The sequence below is a fragment of the Alligator mississippiensis genome, chromosome 1 (assembly GCF_030867095.1).
Source record: "Alligator mississippiensis isolate rAllMis1 chromosome 1, rAllMis1, whole genome shotgun sequence".
Taxonomy (NCBI): Eukaryota; Metazoa; Chordata; order Crocodylia; family Alligatoridae; genus Alligator; species Alligator mississippiensis.
This window is the reverse complement of record NC_081824.1, coordinates 231,073,253-231,097,403: the sequence shown is the minus strand read 5'-3', so window position 1 is coordinate 231,097,403 and position 24,151 is coordinate 231,073,253. Positions and strand designations below refer to the sequence as shown.

Genomic DNA, 24,151 nt, shown 5'->3' with positions numbered 1-24,151 from the left:
GACGTGTTTCCCTGAGGACAAGCAGTGGCCCACCTTGTGCTGCTGCCACTTGTCCCTGGGCAATGCTTGTGCCACATGCCCTTCTGGCATGTGGCAGGTTACCTTGGGTGGGGTAGGGGCCACTGGCCCCAGCAGCCTTACCTTGGGGTCCTGGGGAAGCTGCAGGCCTGCTCGGAGCCTGGCTGGCAGGCAGAGCATGGCTCCAGCTAGCCAGGCGCGGGTTTTGGGTAGTGCACGCTGTCCCCATGTGCATGGCCCTGCCTTTTTTTTCTTGTGGGTTTTTTTGATCCTGGGATCTCCTGGGATCAACCCCACCCCTGCGCTGAATGCCATTCAGCCATGGTCACCCGGACACAACCTTCATGTTTAAAACCATGGTACACAACGAGCATGTGTCCGCAAAACGGGGAGCATGTGGGCAGGCGGAGGCAGATCTACAATGTTGGACAGGGGGTGCAGAAGTTGAGGTGCTTCTCCCAGGTAAGAATGCCGGTGCACGGGTCCCCATCAGGCTGTGCTCCCTGGTTAGCCAGTGTCAACATGTGTCAACAGTGCTCCTCCTGTGAGTGCCGGCCGGCCGGGGAGCTGGGCCACCAGCAAAAGTGGCTGTGGGACTTCTGGAAGTGGTGTGGCTGCTTTCATGGTGAGTGAGATCAGTCACCGGGCTACCGCCCCCCTCCCGTCACTGACTGGTGTGGGGGGGGGGGCACATGCCCCTCCTGACTCGAGGCACCAGACACCCATGCTTCATCCAACATGAAACAACACCTATTTTTTTCCAATTAGAAATAAACCAGAAGCTTTGCTAATAGGCGAGGGGCCTGGGGCTGGATTATTCAATTTAAGATGGAAGCAAAACCAAAGATAACTTCATGAGGAGCTGCGTGACAGCGCCTGGTAGAAGACAAGCTGCTCGGACACCTGGGGCATCAAAGCCAGTGCAGAGCAGAGAGCCTGCTTACACCCCTGTGGGATGAAGAGTTAAACACGGACACGAGAAGGACCCGCAACCAAATGACTCCCTCAGCCCAGCGGGAACAGCTCCTGCCCCGTCCCGTTAAGAACCGCCCCACCCCCCATTCAACGGCCGCTAACTGCCACCTCGTTCCCCTCCCCCTCCCCGCGCACTGCGCCCCGCCCGGGGGGGGGAGCCGCGGCCCCGCCCCGCTCCGCTCCCGTCAGCCCCCGCGTGGCCGCGGCTGTTTGAACATGGCGGAGGCCGCGCTGCCGCCCGAGTGGCGCCTTTACCTTCCCGCGGAGCGCGCCGCCACCTTCCGCGCCTGGCCCTTCACAGAGGGCTGCGCCTGCACTCCCGGCCGGGTGAGCCGCGGGGCGCGGCGGGGTAGGGTAGGGTGGGATGAGATGAGATGAGATGGGCGGCCCGGCTGACCCCCCATCCTTGGCCGTGGCGCAGATGGCGGCGGCGGGGTTCGTGCACCGCCCGAGCGACAACTCCCCGGACGTGGCGCAGTGCTTCTTCTGCCTCAAGGAGCTCGAGGGCTGGGAGCCCGACGACGACCCCGCGTGAGTTCCCCCCCACCCCCCCCCCCGCGCGGGCGGGTGCAGCCACGACTGCGATGTGTGCAGCAGGGACTGAGCGCGGGAGGGAGCGGGCTCGGGAGGGCTGTGGAGTACGGCGGTGCTCTGGGAGGTAGCCATCATCCCAGCTGGGTTCTTTTACCTAGGGACGAGCACCGGAAGCACTCCCCTGCCTGCGCCTTTCTCTCCCTTCAGAAGGACGTTGCTGACCTGACACTGCAGGAGTTCCTGAAGCTGGACAAGGAACGGATGAGAAACATGATTGTACGTGCATCTCCGCTCTGGGGTCTGCTTACCCCTATGCTGAGTTCAGGGAGGTTAATGCAGCCTCTGGTCATGAGGTCTGCGAGTTGATATTCTGGCCCCACAATATGACTTCCTTGTTGTGCAGCTTTCTTTCCTCATCCCCTTTTCCCTCTCTCTCTGCTGCCAGGATTGGTTGATCTCCATTCTGTCATGGGTTGGGCCAGACAGTGTGTCACTGTTTCTGTGCCCTTGCCCTCTCCTGTTTGTCCTGGGACAGCTGAGTATGACAGTGCCCATCCCTAAGCTGAAGAATTTCTCTTCTCTTTCCAGAAAAAGCAGATCTCTCAGAAGGTGACAGAGGTTGAAGAAGCAGCAAAGGACATGCGTCGCTACATTGCAAAGCTGACCTCCTGAGTGTTTTCTCTAATTGTTACTTGCAGGCAGCATCAGGCATGTAGATCTGTTCTTGTTTGACTGCTGGAGTGATTGCATTTCTTGAGACGGAGGCTGGTAGTGGTCCTAATATGGCGGTCACGTCTTTGTAGTGGCTGAACAGCTCATGTTGCCATCGTACCCTCCAGTGGCTCCAGCAGGAAAGTCTGAGCCTTGGATAGATCTCTGCCCTCCCTGTAAAGGGCTTCTCACTTCCATCTCGTTATTCTTAGCTGAGTGCTCCCAAATCTCTCAGTGGCTTTTGAAAGTCTCCTGTACAGTTCCACTTTTTGTTTTGATGCATTTATAAATAAATGTCTATAAGACAAAACACTGAACAAAGATTTTATTTTAACTCTACTCACACCACTTCCTACAATGAAATGTAACGCTTGTCCTTTTACAACAATCTGCATCAGAGGTTCCCAAATAATTTTCTCTTATTGCGCACCCCCTTCCAGATTTACCAGCTGCCCGCGTACCCTTATCAGCATATGTTTTAACCCTTCAAAACCAATTATAAGGAAAATCAAATCTGCCATTACACAGTTTCTCCTGCATAGTCACCTGGAGATGTCCTGCATTTCCCCCATGGTACATGTAGCACAGTTTGGGAACTCCTAGTCTACATGATTCATAATGCATTATACTTAAAACATAAAATAGGCTGATCAGTCAATCCTAGATCCTACTGGCACCTCCACAGAGTTGATGAATAAAGCTGAAAAGGCACAGGTATTCCTTTGAGTCCTAACCCTGAAGTTCTTAGACTTCTTTTTGAACTACAAAAGAATCTTGCTTAAGGATTTTAGATAGGATTTGAGGCTTTTGACATTGTAGTCAGATGCCACTGATTTCAATGACAGTTAAAGAAAAAAAAAAAATAAAAAGAATCCAGAGCCTGAAATCTGGGGGAATTCAGTGCAGTCCCATAAATTTCTTCTGACCATAAATAACTTCCACCTCTACCTTCAACAAGGTGATTGCAGTCAAACATCAGTCAGAGTAATATTTTTGGGTTTGGTGAGTTTGTTTAACAGTCCCTGATCAAGTTTACTTGTAAACAATGCTATTATTTCTTTATTCCCAGTCTTCACAGCCAGATCATATGCTGATTGTCCTTTTGTATTTTTCTTCTTAAAGCTTGCATTGCAGCTGTAAATAAGAAGCAACATATTCAAGCTATTTGAAATTACTGTAATCAGAAGGAAGTTGCTTACAGCCAGATTCTGCTGCTTATGGATGCTGTAATGAGAGTGAAGGCATCTGATTCTGCTGGCTGTTATGCAAGACAGATAGTGATGTGATATCAACTTGAATTGAGGCTACACAACACAAGGAAGCTCTTATGTGTTACTAGTTATTAGTTTTCTGTAGTGAACGTAGACTAGAGTCTTTCTGTTCCCCAAGATCTGTAACGTCCCTTCCAGCCTCTAACAACTATGAAACTGCTGTACTTACCCTAACAAGACTTGGATGCATTTCCTTCCTTCTAATCCAAATGAAACAGCCTCGTGAAGAGCAGTGTTACTATGCCTGAACAAGAGGAATCAAATTTTACCATGTGGTTTGATGTGAGTGGTCAATCACATTCTGCTATGGGAAAACAAAGGGACAGATAAGGATTGGATGAAGAGATCTTATACCTACTTATAGTTCAAGGTAGCTAGTTGTGTTAGCCTGAAGTCAGGCAAAAGGCAGGGCAGAGTGTCACCTTAGGAAAACAACTTGTATGCTACCTTTTCCTAATGGTGGAGAAAAGGATTGAAATGAGAAAAGGGTGACAGGAGAGAAGAAAGAAAGAAAGCAGGCAGGGATAGAGAGGGGAAACATTTGGAAGTAATAAACAGGGATCTGGGACTCCTGTTTCCCACAGAAAAAAAAAGATTTCCTCTTTTACCCAAGAAAACGTGGAGTTTCATTTAAACAGAAACATGGATTTTGCAGTGAGCTTGCTGCAGGCTGGCAGAGTTCCAGCCTTCAAGGGGCTGGGGGGAGTGGGAGGAGGGTGGTTAGGCAGGGGGTGCCATGTGCATGTATATGTATGTGGCCACCAGGCAACCTGGAGAGCAGCTCCTGCAGGTAGGTCTGGCAGAGGGAGGGAGGGAGGGAGGGAGGGAGGAGGGGTTGAGGCCCCTGTAGTGGGGAAGGAAGGGACTGGGATTGGAACATGCAGCCACAGGGCCCTGGGCAGGGAATGGGCAGTTGCAAGTAGCTTGTCGGGGTCGGGGCTGGCTCCCTGTCACTATACACTCCTGAGAGGAGGCCGGGGGACCTGTGCCCCCACAAACCTGTGCACAGGGTGGGGGTGGGGGTGGGCTACCTGATGAGGGCTTGGGCTCTTCACCCTGCTGCTCTCCCCTGGGCTCTGCAGCCCAGTGGGCAGGACCCAGCATAGCAGGGCAGAGTGAGGAAGCTTCTTGCCATGCAGGCCCCATGTTGTCCTGGCAAGGCATCCCCTGCCAGGCTGGCAGCGGTGTGTGGTTGTGCCCCTCGCTGCTGCGGGGCAGGTCACCAGGGCAGTGCAGAGCTTGCAGTGGCAAGAATCTTCCTTGCCCAGCCCTGCTCTGCCTTGCTGTGCCGGGTCCCAGCCACTGGGCTGCGGAGGCCCCAGGGGACAGCAGCAGGGCAGGGAGTCTGAGCCCACAGTAGGCAGCCTGCACCTGCCCCATGCGCATGTCTGGGGCACACAGGTTCCCCCAGGGAGCATGTGCAGTAGCAAGGAGCTGCCCCCCCACTATGCTGCAGCAGTTGCTACCTCCCATAGCCAGCAGCCAGGGCTCAGGTGCTGCTGCAGGGGGCAGGGGGCTGCAGAACCTGGGTCCCTGGCTCTATAGCCCTGGCAGCTGGGGGTCCTCTCCAGCAGGGCAAGAGAGAGGGAGGAAGGGAGCTGTGAGTGGAGAGTCAAGGGTACCAGCAAGGCTGGGGGCTGTGGCTTGGGAATGAGGGGTCTGGACCTGTGTTCTGTGGGGGCAGGGGTCTGATTTTCTATGATTTTCTATCATAAAAAACTCCAGGTCAAATACCAAAATGTATAGGTATAGTATGGGCAACTGGTGCCACCTTAGTCGGGGGGGGGGGGAGGGGAAGGGGGGGCAGATTGAGGCCCCCACAGTGAGGGAGGGAGCGGGGCAGAGGCAGGGGCTGTGGTGAGTGGGGCCCTGGCTGGGCCAGGTCATGGGACAATCGGAGCCCAGGTGGTTCATTTAGGGACACGGGAGGGCTCCTGCCGCTTTGTGTGCACCCTGCAGGAGGCCCAGGGGGCATGTGCCCCCCCAGTCTGTGTGCAGGGTAGAGGTAGCTGCCACTGCATGCTGGGGCTCTGGTCCCTGCCACAGTTGCCCTGGGAGTGGTGCGATGCCTCATGCATCCCACTGCTGCGTGGGCAGGGCACGGCACAGCCCAGTGGCAGTAGGCATGTGGCATCGTGCCACTCCCAGGCCAGCTGCAGCAGTGCACAGAGCCCCAGTGTGCATAGCAGTCACCTCTGCGGCCAGTGGCAACGCAAAGATTGGGTTGGGGGGTGGGGCATGTTTTTCCCAGGCCCCCACCAGGGTGCATGCAGCATTGAGAGGCCCTCCTCCCCCCACACCCCTGGATGAGCTGCCTGAGCTCCAGTTGTTTGAGGTAGATCCTGGGTTGCACTTTAATTCCAAAAGTACTCTTGTGCTTAAAAAGGTTGGAGACCACTGGTTTAGAGAATGATCACTTACGGTCCTGACTGATGGTCAATATCTGCACCTTTCTGCACAAGAACTGGGATCACTTCATCATGCCCATTTAGGACAGCCACTGTTAAAACAGGTCGGTCTTCATTATTTATGCAGTTTGGGTCAGCTCCCTGAAGTAGAGAAAAGGAAGACTAGCAGTTAAATTAATCATCCATTTCAACATCCCCTCCTGTTTTCATATAACAAACATATTCATCACAGTGAAAAATATTTTAATGCTTAGAAAATGTTGAGAAACACACAAACCTGGAGAAATGAACTTTCATGAATTTGTGTCTGTTTCCTGTCATCCTCTAATATTTGTCTGCAGCACAAAAAATAGTAAAAGCAAACAATACCTGGCTGCAGAAGCAAAAAGGGTCAAATTCCTTTGGGTGGCAGGGAAGATTAATGTTGCAGCTGCTCTATGGCTACTACCACAGGCAAGACAGGTGGCACAGCTGTGCTGATAGATTTAGCCAGTGCCATATCATTTCCTACCCAGCTTTCCCCTGAGACCCCTCCATATTTGCATTATACTGTGCAGTGTATGAGAATGCAGTTGGAATGCACTGTTGGTGTTTCTATTCCACAAGACTGCATCAGTTGTCTGCATATTATGTAAAGCAGTATTGTTCAACTGGTGGCCTTTGGGCCACATGAAGCCCTGGGGCTCCCAGTCTGGGTGTCACACCCCACTTTGGTCTCCAGCTGCTGCTACTGGATTCCCCCGAGCTCCCTCTGCTCCTGGGAGTCAGGTGGAGTGGCATGACCTCTTGGGTTGAGGAAGCCCAGGGCCAGGAAGCTCAGGGGCACCTGGAGCCCCCATGCAGTATGAAGGCACCAGTGTGGTACAGTGACAGAAGGATGGAGCACTGGGTTTCATACCCACATGGTGGTAGGGGGGACGACACTGTGGCTGGGGGAGCAAGATGCACTGGGGACATGTACAATAAGAGGTGGGTGTTGTGTGGTGCTGCATGTGGTCCCTACAGTATGGGACTGGGGGTGTCTGCGGTTCCCAACCACGCAGAAGTTAGGCAGCCATGATGTAAAAGATCTGGTTCTAAATGACAGGATGAGACTTCACAATAGATTTGGATTCTTTTCTTACGATGTAGTGTTGCTAGAGGCAAGGAAGTCTCCTTAGCATCACTTAACCATCAAGTTTGGGAAATGTATCCAAACGTAAATTTATTTCCTTTATGGTTTTATTTAAAATTTTCTTTACAATTGAGCATTTAAGTGCTTTATTCCAATGATCTGGCTTCCCAGGAACAATTTCTGAGGTTATAATATTATAAAAAGTCATAAATATGACTTATGAATATGACTTAATGCTTATGAAAAAAACAGATGCTGGACTGTCTCCTGAAATTCTGAGATAGAAATGACCTAATTTTAAACTTACTTCATCGAGCAATTGTTCTACCGTAGAAATTCTTCCCTCACCACTTGGGCCCACTTCTTTCAGTAGCTGTCTAGCCTCAGGCTGTGGAAATACAGAAATCAACAACAAAATGATTCACATAGTGAGAATCTGATTGCATGTCCAGATTCTGCCCTTGGATACAGGCAGACAACTTGAACTGAAGGATGATGTAAACAGATCTGAGGGGAAAATGTTATACATTTGAATCTCACCAATCCATACACAATTTTCTTTAAATAGAGTTGTTTCCAGTTCTGAGCAAATAGTGAGTGAACAACGGCACTACAGACAGCTAAGGTCCCCCTTTTGCAAACACTTATGCACATGTTTAACTTTGTTACCACAAACAGTTCCACTTAAATAAATAACTACTCAAGGTAGTCAGGTTAAACGTGTAATTGTGTATAGGATTACAGTCTAAACCATCCTGTTTTTACAAAATAGGAGGCATGATATTTACCACCATACAGTGAAGGGGGTGTGTGTGTGTGTGTGTGTGTGTGTGTGTGTGTGTGTGTGTGTGTGTAATAAATGTTGTTTTACAAATAAAACAACTCCAGTTTTAAGGTGCGTGAAAAAAAATACAGTTTGTGATGCACTGTCCTTTTTAATTGTTCACTGAGGCTAAAGTTCAGACCTTGGCGTACTGATTGGGTATGTGGACTCTATTCTGTGGCTATGAGTAGAAGGAAGAGGGGACTGCTAGACCTTGGAGCCACTCTATGACATTAACTGGAGCCAAAGACTTGAAATAGCCTATGCAAACAGCACCTCCTAGGATTTTCACATATGGTGAAGTCGTTTCTGGCTGAACTGTAGTACAAGCAGAGCTGTTTGTGAAACAGCTGGGACTGTATGAAATGCTTTAAAAAGGAAAAGCTTTTTTTTGTTGCTTTTCAAATGCTATAGAGTGTGATTTGCTGAAATAAGGTATCTTCTGGGTGGAAGTGATTGGAAGGGCTTACATTGCTACAGTGAAAATCATTTTTTTCTCTTAAGAAAGCCTTTCATTCACAGAGTCAGTGTGTACTGTATTTCTTAAGTCAAAGTAACATGGTAAATTTCTCCCCCATTCTCTCCTTCAGTTGGATAAATGGTAGGACCATATGTCAACACTAGTTTCCCTTTAAAAGTTTCCATTTAATAATCAATCTTCTCTGAAGCATTAAAGTTCCTGTTAGGTAACCAAGTGATCGAATCTCTGCCCCTGTTTTTATGAAAGCTTAGATCCTTCCATTGAGCTACTTGCATTTGGTTCAGATGGGAATTTTTCTCATTAGAAATGAAAACTGCACAGTTAAAACATGGTTTTTCAAAGAGTGGGAAGATGTTTGATTAAATCCAGTTTTTGCAAACTATGTATATCAGCCAACTATTTTTATTTGGCAAGGGCAGTCCTTATTTTTCAGAACACTTTTAGTTCTTTTCCACATAGAATTCTTTCCCTAATCAGTGTTTCAAAAAATGTTTTTCCTTTGGGTATCCCCTTGGATGTAGTGTTAGCACTTCTGCAACTCAAATTTCCTTCCTACACTTACAAACTATAAGACTGTAGGAAATACATACGGGCAGCTTGTCTTCTTTTTCTAGAAATGTTCTTGTCTTCCTTGTTCTTTTTACTTTTCCTTTAGGGCTTGAGATTTGACCCTCTTCACTCACTAAATAGGGAGAATTTGGTGTTAAAATTCAAATCAATTCTAGTAATGCAACAAGAACTTAGAACCAGGGTATGCAATCAACTGATTATTCAATGAGATGGCCAAAGCAATACATCAGAAGCAGTTCTTGCTTGGGGGCAAATGAAAACAGAAAAAAGTAAGTTTCTATTTCATTTTGGGTTATTAACTTAAAACAAACCCCCAATTAAGCTTAGGCAAAATTCTGAAACAAAAACATTCTTTTTTTTTAAATGAAAAAACATGCTCTGACTTTTCCAGAATTTTGTTTTCAGATGTTTCCAGCTAAAACTATTTGCTAAACTTGCAAATGGATTCATCTGTCTTCAAACTGCATTTTTTAGTAAATTATTAATTAAAAAAAATTACCCAGGCTTCTACTCAAGAGGCAAATGTGGTACATACAGTGCAATTGCTTGGGCAGGGTAAATCCATTACTGTACAGAAGTCCAGCAAATAAACCTGAGCTGCATTTAGAAAGAGATTAACTTGTGCTGGCCATTTGCACTGGAGTGCATTTCAGCTGAAGTACATGGGAATCTAAATAGCTCTTAATAGCTATGAAAACCAATTAGCTCTTAATGCATTGCCTGCCATTCCCAAACTGCAGATCAACAGGTTTACAATTAGGACTAATATTAAAAGGCCCTGATAGGCATTTATGCAATCATTAAAAAAATAAGGACACAGTAATTAATGGATTCTAGTGCTGACCTTGTAGGTAATGACAGTTCCAGCAAAATACCAAAATTCAGTAAGAGGCAATCACACCTCTTACTGAAGCCAACAGAAGCAGTGCCGATATAGTTCCTCTGCAAACTGGGTCACCAGATTGTTTTATTTGTCCACTGTAGCAAAACCTAAACTCTGTAAGCAACAGCTCAAAATTAATAACAAACATGGCTCTGATATATTACTGTCCAGTGGGAGCCATACAGTCACTGGCCATTAATATAACTTGGATAAAAACAGCATGCTAAGCTTAAGTTGCAGCTTGCTGAACTTTTCAGCTCTTCTCTGTGGATGAAATTCAATGTCTGTGAGAACTCAGCAATGCTTGTGTAAGCCTATACACCACTTAAATATTGTATAATTCCTATTCTGAATTTTTAAATGGCAAAAATGGTACCAGCATATGTGGTGTACACCAGGGGTAGACAACCCCCAACATGGGTGCCAGAGCATGGCACACAAATGCATTTTGCTTGGCATGTGTGTCTCAGCATGGATGGTGGAGAAGGGGCTGGGGATGCGCTGCCACAACAAGGATTGGGCCCCTTGCAGCTCCCCCACTATCTGCCCCATCACATCAACATCTTACAATTTGTGGTTGCAGGTGTTTTTGGCACTCTCCAAAAATGTTGCTGACCCCTGGTGTACACTGTCTGAAAAAGGATTAATTTATCAATGTTAGCATCCAACATTAAACTTCTGAGAGCTAAAGCTATATTTCTGACACTGCAAAGACACAGGAACACTCACCAAAACTAGGCTGACTATCATATAGGCCATCTCTGCCTTCTGTCACAGTGCTTAGATAATGATTGTCAAACTTTATTGGTTTGCTTGTAAGAATACCCTAGGGAATAATAAAATGCACACATTTAATTGGAATATCATGTAATACTGTGGAAAATCCTTAATAGCATGAAATGGGAGGAGGTTATACATATGAAAATATATACAGATGTTTAATGTCTTCAATCTCAAATTAGCTGCAGTGCAGGATGAACTTCATATTGTTCTATATTTGTTTTACTGCAAAAATGTTAACAGTCTCAGAATTATGAAATTACAATTCAAGTCAAGGAAAAAACCATTCATGTTAGCTAAGAGATCCCGTTAATTTATTGCTTATCTATCAAATGAGGTAATAGCAATAAGAATCCAAACACATACATTTTTAAGCACCTTTCATCAAGGTAAGCATCTCAGTATATCATCTAATAGGAATCTGAGTTTAACTGAATGCCTTGAAAGGGTTGTGAATAACATTTCTAGCTTTTCTTTAGGACATGGTTAAGCAAATTAACATTAGGGAAGAAAATCCAGCACTTCAACTTACAATTAGCCAAAGTTCTGGCAAGTGCTGTCTCCAAGCTGTATTTAGAATTAGAAAACCTGTGTCCCAAGAACACTACTTGCAGATGGAAGAAAAGGAAGACTCTTGAACAGGAGGAAAGCAGTACTAAGGCTATTTAAAACTTTGTCAGTTGAAAGTAGGATGCTAACAGCAAGCTTAATAAATGCCTTTGCACTAAATGCAAAGTGATAGCTACATGACCCTGAAGTCTGGTTTAATCAGACAAGGATACCTGTTCAACCAGTTTAAGCAGAAAAAGTCAAGATTTCTTTTTCTGAAGTGATGCATTAACACCCTCTCAATAAGAGAAATACTTGGTTAGAATAGAATTTGGAATATGCATTCTTGCGGGAGTGAGCTGTCAAACAATGGCTATGGGCTCCAGGGGGCCACTTCTCTAAGGATGTACCTGTTTTCCCAAACTGACCTTGTTTGTGGCGAGAACATAATTTAATCTGATACTGACTTCATAATCATCCTCATGGACTGTAGCAGAAATAATCTAAAGGAAAAAAATAAAAGTTAGCATCCCTTTTCAATAAAAGTACAGGAAGAATGGTTCAGGAATGTTAAGTAATCCTGCTGGTAAGCTGACATTTATCAACTAGACCACTGAAGAAATAATAATAGTTCACACTTGAATAATACACACTTATAGTACAGTACCAATATTACCTACCATCTCACCTGAGTGCTAGGGTAAGAATTAGTAACAGGTGGTATTTTGAGATAACTGGAAAAACCTGAATGATTGAAAATGTCAAACTTGTCTAAAACTGATATTAATGACACCTTACACTCTAATTCCAAAGTGTTTAACAGACCATGGACAAGATTCACACCTGTCACAGAAAGGTGTCACTTATACATACATACCCCTCCACACATTTTGCATCTGCAGAGGCAATTATGCCCAGATACTTTAGTGCACGGAGTATAGAACATAATCAAGCTAGGCAGGACTTACCACATGGGAAAACTGCTGCTAAGTATGGACATCTAACTGAATCTGTCCTGTGGCCTGCCCGCTTCTGGGGCTGACACAAGGCTCCAGATCCTTGGGGCCTGGTTTCTGGGGTACCTTGTGCCATCCTGGTCCAGGATTGCTTACTACCAATGGGGAACTGCTATTTGGGTTACACCAGCTTGTAACAGGACAATCTGGGTTGCAAACAGACTGCTGTACAAGCATAACTGCAGCTATGAGATGCAGCTAGTTTTGGGCAGGAACCATGGGTACTTTCTTGTGTGCCAGCTACCTTATGTAAATCTCAGGAGGTAAAGCACAGTTATTTATTAAATAAAATATACAAAGGGACATATTAGGCAAGCGTTCTGTTTAGTTTTGCTGTCCTGTTCATTTTCCCATTTTATAAATTATTCTGTCCTCTTACTGTAAACTGCCATGAGCCTTTATTTATCTATTTCTTTAATGGAATTAAAGAAATAGATAAATAAAGTGGCCGATAAACAAATAAAGTAGCCAAGAGCTTATCACCTTGCCAAAGTTGACAAGACTACAAAAACAAGTGGCATGGGAGAAGACTGAGAACTTGTGTGCAATTTATCATAATATTTCTACAATGCATGAAAAATTAGTAAGAAGTGTAAATAAAGAGCAGATACTTGGCACCTGCCCTAAATAATCCCTGATCCTTTTCTTAGCAACAGTTTCATTACACTAGGATGCCAAAGACCAAGAAACTGCAGAAATATCCCCAGCTCAGGTATTTTCTATGTTTCAGGTATCTGCAGTTCTGAACCCTTTAACAAAAAGAAATAATAATAGTAATGTCCAGTGGTCTTGAATCTTATCTCCACATAGTACATACCACATTTATATCATCCACATTAAGATTCCTTTTCACTGCCAGAATGGGGCCTTATAGCAGAACTAAAAATCAGTCCCAACATAGGTGTGCTGGAGCATCCTGCTTCCAGAAAATGACATATGGGAAATGCCCATGAGATTCTTTCTCCTTCTCACATTGGATTATATGTGGAGCACTTCCATTTTCCCCACTTGTTTCTGTTTGGTGTGAGTTTTTTCCCCGTTAGTGACTGTGTTCAGTAGCACTACACAAGGGAGGAGCCTCAAATCCCCACCTCCTTAATATGCCACGATACAGTCACAAATAACCGCTTTAATACTATTTGGTGACATTAATTAAGACAATCTCTCTAATAAGCACAAGCCAAGTACTTCAAATAGCACCGTTTTCAGTACAAATAATACATAAGACAAAGGGAACTACTGCTATCTACTGGTGAAATTCAGCCCTGAACCATACACTAAATCCTACTTGTGATGATAAATTAGCAAACTAGCCTTGTTCTAACTCACTGCACACGTAATTCCATTCTTTCTCTCACTCTCTAAATCACCTGCCCTGGGATATATGGTAAATTGAACAATGACTCTGCTCTTGGTCCACAGCAGCCTTGAGGCTTTTATTATCTCCTTTAGCTTTGATGCGTTTATAAAGAGGATATGTGAGAGACATAAAGGAACTACACTCAGGGAGAAAGCAGAAAGAACTGAGTAGATGACTAAGACAGACAATGGAATAGATTGAAAGAAGTGAGAAAATGAGAACAACAAGGAGAATGAGAGAAAGCAAGCAGGGGGGAAAAATTAAAAAGAAATGAAAACCCACATAGGTGACTAAAGGCAATAAGAGTACATTTATTTTCAAGTTACTTAGATGCCATTTTCTGGACAAAAGAATGGCTTTTTATCGGATTTATTTTCTTTTCAAGCATTCTGGGATACTTCACAGGTAGAATGCTAGCCACAAATGTATTTCTTACCTTTCCCATACGAGGTTCCCCAACCAAAGCCCTGAACTCTGGGTGGTTCTGAGCATAGCTTCTAAGGTGAGCACAGATATGATCCAGCTGCTTTCTCCAGTAACCTACAAGGAGGGAGTTATGCAGAAGAAAATATTCTGTAATTTTTACCAATAACTGTTGTGTTGGTGTGATTAAAGAATTGCAGATCTTGACCAGGACAAAGCATTGGGTTTTTGTTAGCAGATTCAGCTGACCAAGGAAGAAGAAGAGAGAAATTTCACCCTTTAAAAGAGTAAAATAATGTACTATCTTTTGGAAATGGAGGGCAGCAATAAGTCAAATTTCTTCTGAGAGTCCAAAACAGCTGAGATCCTCTAGACTATAGACTCAATCTAGCCTGTGAGACAGGGAATCAACTCCAGAAACAAGCTAAACAAACTAGCATTAAGACTTAATTAGCATGAATTACTGATCTGGTTTTCAGTAAACTTGACTAGTTCTGCAGAGCACAGTGAAATTGAAAACACAAGCCAACTCTGAAAATTGCATATAATGTAACCCATTCTAGTTTGTATTACCTACTACATTATTTGACAGATTGTTTATAAGGGAGGACCATACCTGAGAAATCAGGAAGCACAGTGGAGTGGAGGATGAACTCTGATGCACAGTTTTTAGGGAATGGGAGGAATGCTAACAAAGCAATGCTGGCTCAATAGCTCAGCTCTCCTTGCCTTTTCCTCCATCTAATCCTCCTCTTGAAATGCATTCCGAGGCTAACAGGACTGACAACTGCCTTCTCATCTTGCAGAATCCTTCTCAAGACCCACTACTGAAGCTACAAGAAATCAGCTCATGCCAGGCAGAGACATTTTATGCATACAGCAATCAAAAAAAATACCACTGGAAATGGTATTAAGTGTGCCCCATACTGACTGGTCTGCTTGTATCTTGTACCTATATCCTCAGTCTTCCATCTGTTCCTTGTTCAGTACATTGAGATAGGGTCTGGGCACTCCATGTTTAGGCAATGTCTAGGATATTTTAGATTCTGCCACCATCTAAATAATTATTAATAACTCAGACTACGGGGGATTTCAAGTGATTTGCAGCTCAAATCCAATATTTTCAATGCTATATTCAAATTTTAATGAAGAACGGGAAAGAAGGATTTCCTTTGAAGCTAAAGTGTTTGAGTATCAGGATCTGACCAGCTTTATTTTAGAGAGCACTTAGGGAAAGTACAGAAAGTACAAATCCTTTTGCTGTAAATAAATCACGTAGGTGACAACAAGCCTCCTTTAATTGAAATACAGAAGTCACCTTGACCTTACCATTGCCAATCTTAGCATTGATAGAGGATCGCAGTACATACATGAAGCCAAGTCAGAAAATAAGTCCTGCCATATGGCTTTGACAGTACAAGACAATTATACTGTACAGGAAGGAAAATAGACTTTGTGGACTCTCTGCATTCTGTTGATAATTCTTAGATAGGCTACATTGTACCAAAATGGTATGTATTTGGGTTAAAATTAGTGGGCTCTGGCTTCCTACTAGCTTGTACAGCATTTAGCACATAAGACCCAGCTCAACAGGGGCCTCCAGACATGACTGTATTATAAATGTTAATTAAATAAACAAGAGTGAAAGCAAAGACTAAACAAAAGGAATAGCTCTCTAACCATTCCTCTCCTGGAGGAAAATAAGCAAAGCAGACTTCGGAGGAAAAACAAATGTCCAACATCAGCCAGGAAGAAACCACGACAAACCAGAACAACAGGTCTTGTTCTTCCTGACAGTCTTGAAGAAGCATGTTGAGAAAGACTCCTCCCATATCCTAAGGGGAGAGGTGATCTACACAGCATCCCTCCTGGCCCCTAAAATATTTTTGCTCTAAATTAAATTAGAGCCTGAAATAAAGAATAAGTTACCATAATAAAAATGCCCAGCTGAATTGCTATTTTCTAGATGTTACCCCCAGTTAGTCAGCTGTAGTTGCATTAGATTAGGCTAAAGCTAAACTGAACTGCTTGTCTTTTACATGAAAATCAGGACATAAAATCAGGATGCCAGAAATATGCTTGTGTCCACGTGGTGCCAAGCTACTTACTTCCATTTGAGGTGTATCTAAAAGGATTTCTGGCAACCTTGAAGGGAACACCTGAGTTCATATTGTCAGCAGCTGGTTACACCTAGATATGACTTATTTACTGTACATGCAGTGGAAAGGGGGAGGCTCTTTTGTTATATTTGCTTCTGAATGCCTTTGGTTCCTGCTCAAACAGCCTGAAATATAGTAGAAAAAAAATGTACCATTGACCAAAAAACTGACACCTCAGTCCCACTATTTCATTTTCCTGTCCAAACTGTCCTTTACATTTTCCCCTGCCTATGTAGTGCTTCTGGCTAGTTCATTGGGGGGTGGAGCGGGGGGGGCGGACACAACAACAACCACCCCCCCACACTTATTTTTAATTGTTTACATTTTTTAAATTAAAATATCACTAGTCAAATATAGGAATTTGAATTAGAGAAAGTATGAACAACCTGCCTAGTGTAACCGAGAGCTGCCTGCATACTAGCACTCTGGTCACGAGTCTCTGGACTAGTAGGCAGCTCAGCATGACAGTGTGGACAGTACAGAAACCTGAGTTCTGATGGTTGCCAGACTTTAACTGTGGCAGAAAATCAGTTCCATGGGCCTAGCAGAATCTAAAGAACTGTTCTGTCCTTTACTAATAAGCCTCCAGCAAAGACACCTCTGCTGACTAACGATATGTAAATTAGCAAGTTTTCATGGCAATTCAAAGCTTCTTCCCAGCTTAGCCTGGTGAAAAGAGCTCAATCTCTCAAGAGTTGAAAACTGCACTGTCAATGAAAGGATATAAAAGTCTTTAGAGTTAAATATTTTTTCAGGGCTATTCAGGGCCAGTCCCTTAACTTTTTCTCTGATTAAACACCTTGGCATGTTAAGTCATGTACTGCATTTCACTACAGGGATGGATCTAATATAAGAGCTATTTCCCAGGTAATAATGTTGCCTTACCTGCAAATTTACAAAATATGGGAAAAGGGCTGAAAGAGTAATTAATACCACGAAGGTAGAGTTGGGAGCTCAAGGTGTATATGATTTTTTTCTCCAAGGCCTGAGGAAGTGTACTTCATACCCAAACACTTGGTTGTATCCCTGAGGGCCTGGAGACATAGAGAGGGGCAGTTGGGGACACCCAGCTGCCTGTGACCCAACTGCCGCAGACACAATCGAGCACACCCCCTCTGGGTCTGCACCTGCACCAAGGAGGTATGGTGCACCTGTGCCAAGGAGGCTCTGAGCAGCAGGATCACTGCTGCTACAGCCCCAGGAAGCCTCCAGGGCCCCAGGTAAGGCTGTTGGGGCCAGCCAAGTGCTGGCTCTAGCCTCCCCTACCCCACCTGGGGTAACCTGCCACGTGCCAGAGGGCGCATGGCATGGGAGTTCCCCAGGGACAACTAGCAGTGGCACAAGGTGTACTGTTGCTCCTTGTCCCCGGGGAAACAAATATCCACGCTTGTGTGGATGCAGCCTAAAACTTCTGTTTTCAGCTTACATTGGAATGTTTCCAGGACATTGGGGCTAAAATCTCTAATCTTATAAAATGTTAATGATTATAGACAGCCAATGCATTGAATTTGTGTGTGTGTGTATGTCTGGACACAGTTACTTTGAAATAAGAATGCTCCTTTCCAATCTAGCTTTCTCTTCTTCCAGAACATCCCTAGTTTATTTCACAACAGCCACTCCAGTAAATTTCCCCAGGTAGACAAGCTTTTACATATCTTCCAAAAGACAATATATCTAGTGACACAATATCCCCTCAAGGCATTTACTGCTGACAGAAATAATACTGCTTATGTAATGAATACCACCTTCTGAGGAAACATGGATTTTCCTTGACAGTCTCCAGTCCAAATTATGACCATGTCTAATCCTTAACTTGGCTATGATCTCACCAAATCTGACAAGTGGTATGACTCCACAAGGACCATAAACTGTAGTTTATGCTGGAATGATACCTTCCTCTTGCTAGTTATTAACGGAAAAGTTTTGGGATTTGGTTCCTCAAGCCAAAGCACCAGGCACTGGCTTTACAGTTCTGAGTGTAGAGGAAGACCAGAGTAATTTTGTAAAAGACCATCTGTTAGGAAATATGTAGTCCACCTAGGAACCAATTTAAGAAAAGATAAGGTAAAGCACTGTAGTTTTGTTTCAGAACCAAGGGAAGATCTTTGTGAGGACCATGTGCAATCAGATTATTTCTAACCTCTTCCAGGACTGATGGCTGTAAGGAGAGGCTTATGATCACTCATCTTCTCCTCCTTTTCTTTTTGAGAAACTAGTTCAAGTTCCTTCTTTTCCAAGAATTTACTTGATGGGTAAAACAGGCCAATGGTCTGGGTTCCTTTGTCTTTTCTTTCTGATAAATCTAGTTTGGGTTTGGGCAATGCAACAGCCAGAGATTGCCAGGCAGCTTGAGTCTGTAACCCTTTAACCTATAGGGAAAAACCAAAGTCCAGATGACAAGACAGATAACAGTAAAAATGCATAGTTATATCACTTTGCACAAAGAAAAACACCCAAGAAGTAAAGAAACATTGTCTGTAAAAACAAATCTAGAAAATAAAAGCTATCAAAAAAGCAAACAGTATTCAGAAGGAATTGTGATAATTCCTGGTTACGATTAACGCTTGGTAAAAATGCTGATATAATTTATCGCAAAGGCTTAAAAAACATGCAACTTACTTCTTAATAGAAATGAATTTATGTTCTGACACCATAAAAATATTGAAAGGCTGACTATGTATTATCACTTTCTCTAAAATCTTTTAAAATTAAACATGGCATATTTATTTATCAAAAATACCCTTAAATTAGGCACATACATGAGTGATGATGTCACAACCACAAAAAAGTATTTAGAAAGCTCAGACTTTAACAAGAAAGGGACTTGGCCTCATTTAATTTATAAGTAGTAATAATTAGAGCTGAGTAACTCTCTGCAGCTAACAGTTCTATCAATGAAGTTAACTTCTTTTTTCTGCCGAGAGAATGTCTGTCATAGACTCTATAAAGAAATCATGGTAGTCTCAGGTGAAGGATACGAATTTGTACCAGTCTGTACTTGCTGAGGACATGACCCAGTGTCTGTACAGGGATCAGAGCCTAGTATGCAACATTGGCTTACCTGAGAAAATATGCAGGAGTCTCTGGCGCCCAACAGCATGCCATTCTGAGAGGTTGATTTTGATACGGGTTCAATATAAACACCACAAGATCCACAGAATCGAGCATATGGATGGTTGTTTGCACCACACTTGAAGCAAGCAAAGTAGCAAGGAGGAGGACCTGGCTGGGGAGTACAGCAAAGCAGCTGTCACTATAGATAAGCATTCTGTATATCACAAGGAAGATTCATCTTCTGTACTCTCAGAATTAAGCACTGATAAAACAGTCAGCTTGAATTCAGAGTAAGCGAAAAACCACGGGACTTACAACTTAGACTGGTGACCTTAGTTGTAGTTTCGGAACCCTATCTGACAAAAGCAAAACAAAATCACCATCAACCTTCTCACTGCTATTGCATACAGAGGCAAGGCTTTTCAAATGGAACCAGTGTGTAAGTAGGCTAGTTTCCAGGTCTGCCAATCTTAACATATAAAATAGAATTTTAAAAGGTTGTTCTCCTCTGGGAAACTCTGTCATCACTACTTCAAAACACCCCAATTAATATTCAGTTTCACTCTGCCCCTCCCCTTGTCATAGTATAATTGTAGAGACCTGTGATTACAGATTGTCTATATCTATAGCAGCGTTTCTAATTTTACAGGGCCTCAGATGACAGAAGATGATACGGTTTTGAGCTTCCCTGCCTTGGTGGGAATGAATCTATCTCAGAAATACAGAAGTAGGTGACATGGAGACAATTTTACATTGGCTGTTCTAGGGAAAAGCTCCTTTGGGCAGAGACCACAAAGGAAATATGGTTATTCTTGAAGTCAGTGAGAGTTTGGGCATTGACATCAATGGGACTAGGATTTCACCCTGTGCCTTTACGTGTTCTTTGTTCACTGCACAAATATGGCTCTTTACACACATGTTTAATAATAACAGAAAAAAACATGTTCTAACCCACAATATTCTTGGGAATGGAGCTATGGAACTGCTGCAGGTCATAGATGAGTAAAACCTGACTTGTCAACACACATGCTTATTGCCAATTAAAACAGAAAGAGAAAAGAGTTTTCTACAAAAGTCCACACCTGGAAATGCATACCTTGGCTCCACACCAGTCACAGAAACGAGCATCGCAGTGGTTAGCACGACCACACTTTGAGCAGGATACTGTTTTTCCAAACTGCATGGGTAAAGGAGGGGGTGTATCTCCATTGAACACAGGCTAGTAAAGCAAAATAAGAATTATGAACAAAATACATACAGCCTGCTGCTAAAGAAAAGCACATGTTAAGTAAGAGGAGGAGAAAAGCAAGCCAATTTGACAGCATGAAGCAATATTCAGCCTAAAGGACTTTTTTCAGCTGTGACTCATCACTGGTTTTATTTTGATCTGTGTACCATAATTTTCTCATTTACAGTTCACAATAATGTGTTTTTAATTTAAATATTTTATATGTTTTTGAACTTTCCATTATTTGCCCTCTTTGAAATAATACACCATTTATTTCCTTACATACTTGTCCTATTTTAACTGACCACTTATCATCATGTTTCTGTATTTCCAGGTGAATATTAAATGAAAAATTACATTCTCTATAACATATGACAAATGTACACTTTTAAGATCCAAAATTCAGTCTTTATTTTTCTGCTCTATTTGCAAAGTGTGTGTGATTCTTTGAATGTGGAAACTGGTGGGAGGAAAGTGGGATAGCTCAAATATTTTCATTTTATTTGGATCTTTCATGTTCTGCTGCTGACTGTCATCAGGTTAGCACTCCAATTAACCCTCCAATAATTAATTCAGATTTTTCAGTCAAACCTTTGGCAGACGTTATTATAAACAATCGTCAGTATAACAACAACTTAAAATACTCTAACTCCTTTTGCCATAGGGTCCTGTGTTGTTTTACTATTATTTCTTTGGAAATCAGCACTATGGATGATAACTAAAGAAGTCCAAGTGTTCTAATATTTGAAATTGAGCGCTACAGCACTGTTTTAGTCTGCAGCCTGTAGCAATAGTGAGTTTTAATTCCAGGTAAAAGAGAAGTGAATATTTGCCTTGTGTTTAGAACAGTTCTAAAATAGGTCATGTCTTAAAACTACTTCATCGTATTCGTACAAAACTCTCAGCTTTTTCTTTCAGCCATCACAGACAGTCTGAACCCTTAATTCAACAAAAACCTTACCCACATGCTTAACTTTAAGTAGCTGAATAATACCATCCACGTTCAGCAGAGCATTTAAGCATGTTGCTTAACTCTGTGCATGTCAATAGTTCTAAATCAGTTGATTTTGAAGCAAGGCTATAATGGTTAGTACAGAAAATGTCTAATCAATGTCCTGGCAGTTTTAACTAAGATCTAGCATTGTTGCCACTATGACCAATAGAAAATGATGTCCAAATCAATACTGTCTTCTCCCATCTGAGTATCTATCTATCAATACCTAAGAAAAATAACACTCACTTATTGGGCTTGTATGAGGTTTTTTTCTTAAGGTGTGGAGAATAAAAACCACTCCAACCAGCCCAATGAACACAGCTAAAGTATGAAGTGACAAAGACAGCAATTTTAGGGAGAACATTCACTGTGGCTTCTCTCACCTCTGCATAGAGTCACAGCCAAATATAAGCATAGCAGCTGTAAGGTGATGGGGAGAGCAGAAAGCAGAGATAGCAGAAATAATTAAAAGGTTAATGCACATATAATTCTAAATTGTTGTGAATGGTGTTCCCTGCTGTTTAGATTTAAACTCTACTGCAATTATAAAGAAAAAGGAATGCAAACAAGCCTTGGAAAATTAAGGACACTTTGAACCGAGACCACTACTTTTAAATGCATATTTTCAAAGCACGTTATAGACGGGGATAGTATCATTTACAACCTTAACTCCTTTGAAAGAAAATAGAAGATACATAATGGAATTCCCAAGTGTCTTTTGGAGATGGGAGCTGATATTCCAGACAAAGTGCTGTTGGGTGCTAAGTAAGAATTCTACTTGGGATGTAAACCCTTTCACCCAATAGTGCCTGAGCCCAGACAGGGATAGGATTTGACTCTAAGCACAGCCAAGCATTGTTGTTATGTGCAGGAAACCTTACCATCTGTGAGTCAGGCAGCTTGCTTTCACAGGTCACACAGTGCTTAATGTGAATAGGATTTCCTGTGCCACACACCCGACAAATTACCTTGCCCTTTAAAATACAGATTAAAAACACGTTTCACTAGGATAGATTTAAACTGTGAACCACAGTAAGGTTAAAAACAAGCTATCTACTCTATAAGGGATCAATCCTGCAGACATATGTAAGTAAGCAGCTTAAGTCCTGCAAAAGGAAGAACCCTCTCAAATATGTGGCATAATGTTCCAGTAACATTTAAACTGTCAGGTCCACTTAAGTCATCTTGCCTGGCCATCATGCAGATCTTGAGTTGGTGGCAGTGTTGTTAAAGTGGTAGAACATATGCTGGAGGAGCTCCGGTATCAGTGCTCCCCTGGAGCTGTTTACAGACTAATGAGTAATGACAGTTTGGTTAGTTGTGCATAATTTCTTACAAACAGGACAGCATTTGCAAGGAAAATCAAAGGAAAACTGCCTCCAACTTTGAAGCATGCTGCCTGGAAGGATCTCATTGGTCAACCTTCATTACACCTAGGGACCTTCAGCTTCCTCTTATGTTAGGAATCACAAGCATGACAAATTCTGTACTATAGCTTGTGTCCTCACTAGCCACCGTCAAGTGGTTTAGGTTTGTTCTTGTATCTACATTCAGGCTGCCCTAAGCCATTCAGAGTGGAAAAGTAGCTGTGACAATGATGACCTTTGACATCCAGAAGAAAACTACTTTCAAGTAGTGAGCTTCCTTTGTTCACTGCCTGATAGTCCTCACTCCCACCATTCCCCTTTCAGCACCAACCCTTCAGTATCATGCCCTTCCTGGAAATGTCCCCTAGCCATGACCCCCTGGCACACAGTGCATCACTCCTGCTATCCCCACTACAGTAACACCTCCTTGAACATGTCAAGCCAAATCCCACATCCAGTAACTGCACCACCTGTACCTTCTCATGTAATATTTCACAATCAGATGAGGTAAACACAATAATGAGGACAGATTTACTGGAGTTAAGTGCTTATAAGTAAGGCATAAATGACTATATAAATCAAACTAATCTACTTTATAATGAACAGAAGAATGTGCACCCATTGCTTATTTGAACAGAAAATGCTGACATTTTGTGCTCTCATATAACATGCCCTGCCATGCTAATGTGGTCTGTCTTTAATGACAGCTACTACTTTGTAAATGTGTTAAATCCTACTAACCCTTTAAGAAGTAGCAACATATTTATACAAACCCAAAAAGGATCAATATATTTTTAACAAAATCACCTATACGAATCATACAGACTGCTAGGTAAATTACTTCTTAGTTTCATTTAATCATATTTACCTTTAAGCAGATGCTGGCTTGGGGCTGCAACTGTGGAGCTATTGGGGCCTCACATACAATACAAGAGGGCATGTTCATCGGCACCATCGTTCTGCATTCAATACATGGCCCCATCTGAATGAAAGATGACAGGACTGCATTGTTATGAAAATGATGATGAACAAGGCTTTCAAGCATTATTGTTAAGCAGAGCCTAAACCTATATCTGACTTTTAATACAAATATTTGCAGGCAATTTAAAATATAATTCTTAATTCATGAGTCAGATGCTACTACTTCTACTGAAGTAAAGCAGCTTCACCCAATATTTTTAGGAAAATGAGATAAAAGATTTGATTCCTATAAAATTATTTATTTTGCTCCATGGAATCCTTCCCTCCTTCCTTCTCCATGTCCTTGTGACAAGGTATAGCAGTATTTACAGATTTGCTGGAATCTGACAGGACTGCACCATAAGCATTTCTGCTATGGCCATTTATGAATTATGTGATGTAGCTACAGAATAACTATAGCCATGATTATTGGGGTAATGTTATTCTACATTGTTCCATGGAATTGAATAAGT

General features: G+C 42.9%; 2 protein-coding genes across 5 annotated transcripts in view; one reads left to right on the top strand and one right to left on the bottom strand.

The window, feature by feature from the left end:
• Window positions 1-1,172: 1,172 nt before the first annotated feature.
• On the top strand, window positions 1,173-2,548 carry LOC102573002 (baculoviral IAP repeat-containing protein 5). The gene is made up of 4 exons (XM_006260925.4): window positions 1,173-1,320; window positions 1,415-1,524; window positions 1,686-1,803; window positions 2,116-2,548. Exons 1-4 carry the CDS (start codon window positions 1,210-1,212, stop codon window positions 2,197-2,199), a joined length of 423 nt encoding a protein of 140 aa, XP_006260987.1. The 5' UTR covers window positions 1,173-1,209; the 3' UTR covers window positions 2,200-2,548.
• Window positions 2,549-24,151, bottom strand: part of DZANK1 (double zinc ribbon and ankyrin repeat domains 1) — a 43,775-nt gene continuing 22,172 nt past the window's right edge. For all 4 annotated transcript variants that reach the window (XM_019491048.2, XM_019491047.2, XM_019491045.2 and 1 more), the window contains 13 exons: window positions 23,587-23,700; window positions 22,233-22,325; window positions 20,226-20,348; window positions 19,137-19,301; window positions 18,216-18,444; window positions 13,930-14,033; window positions 11,546-11,620; window positions 10,518-10,614; window positions 8,926-9,017; window positions 7,339-7,419; window positions 5,931-6,058; window positions 3,679-3,753; window positions 2,549-3,372 (listed from right to left, as the gene is read on the bottom strand). In XM_019491048.2, coding sequence (XP_019346593.1) covers window positions 3,207-3,372; window positions 3,679-3,753; window positions 5,931-6,058; window positions 7,339-7,419; window positions 8,926-9,017; window positions 10,518-10,614; window positions 11,546-11,620; window positions 13,930-14,033; window positions 18,216-18,444; window positions 19,137-19,301; window positions 20,226-20,348; window positions 22,233-22,325; window positions 23,587-23,700 — 1,542 coding nt within the window. In that variant the 3' untranslated portion in view covers window positions 2,549-3,206. The remainder of the gene's footprint in view (window positions 3,373-3,678; window positions 3,754-5,930; window positions 6,059-7,338; window positions 7,420-8,925; window positions 9,018-10,517; window positions 10,615-11,545; window positions 11,621-13,929; window positions 14,034-18,215; window positions 18,445-19,136; window positions 19,302-20,225; window positions 20,349-22,232; window positions 22,326-23,586; window positions 23,701-24,151) is intronic.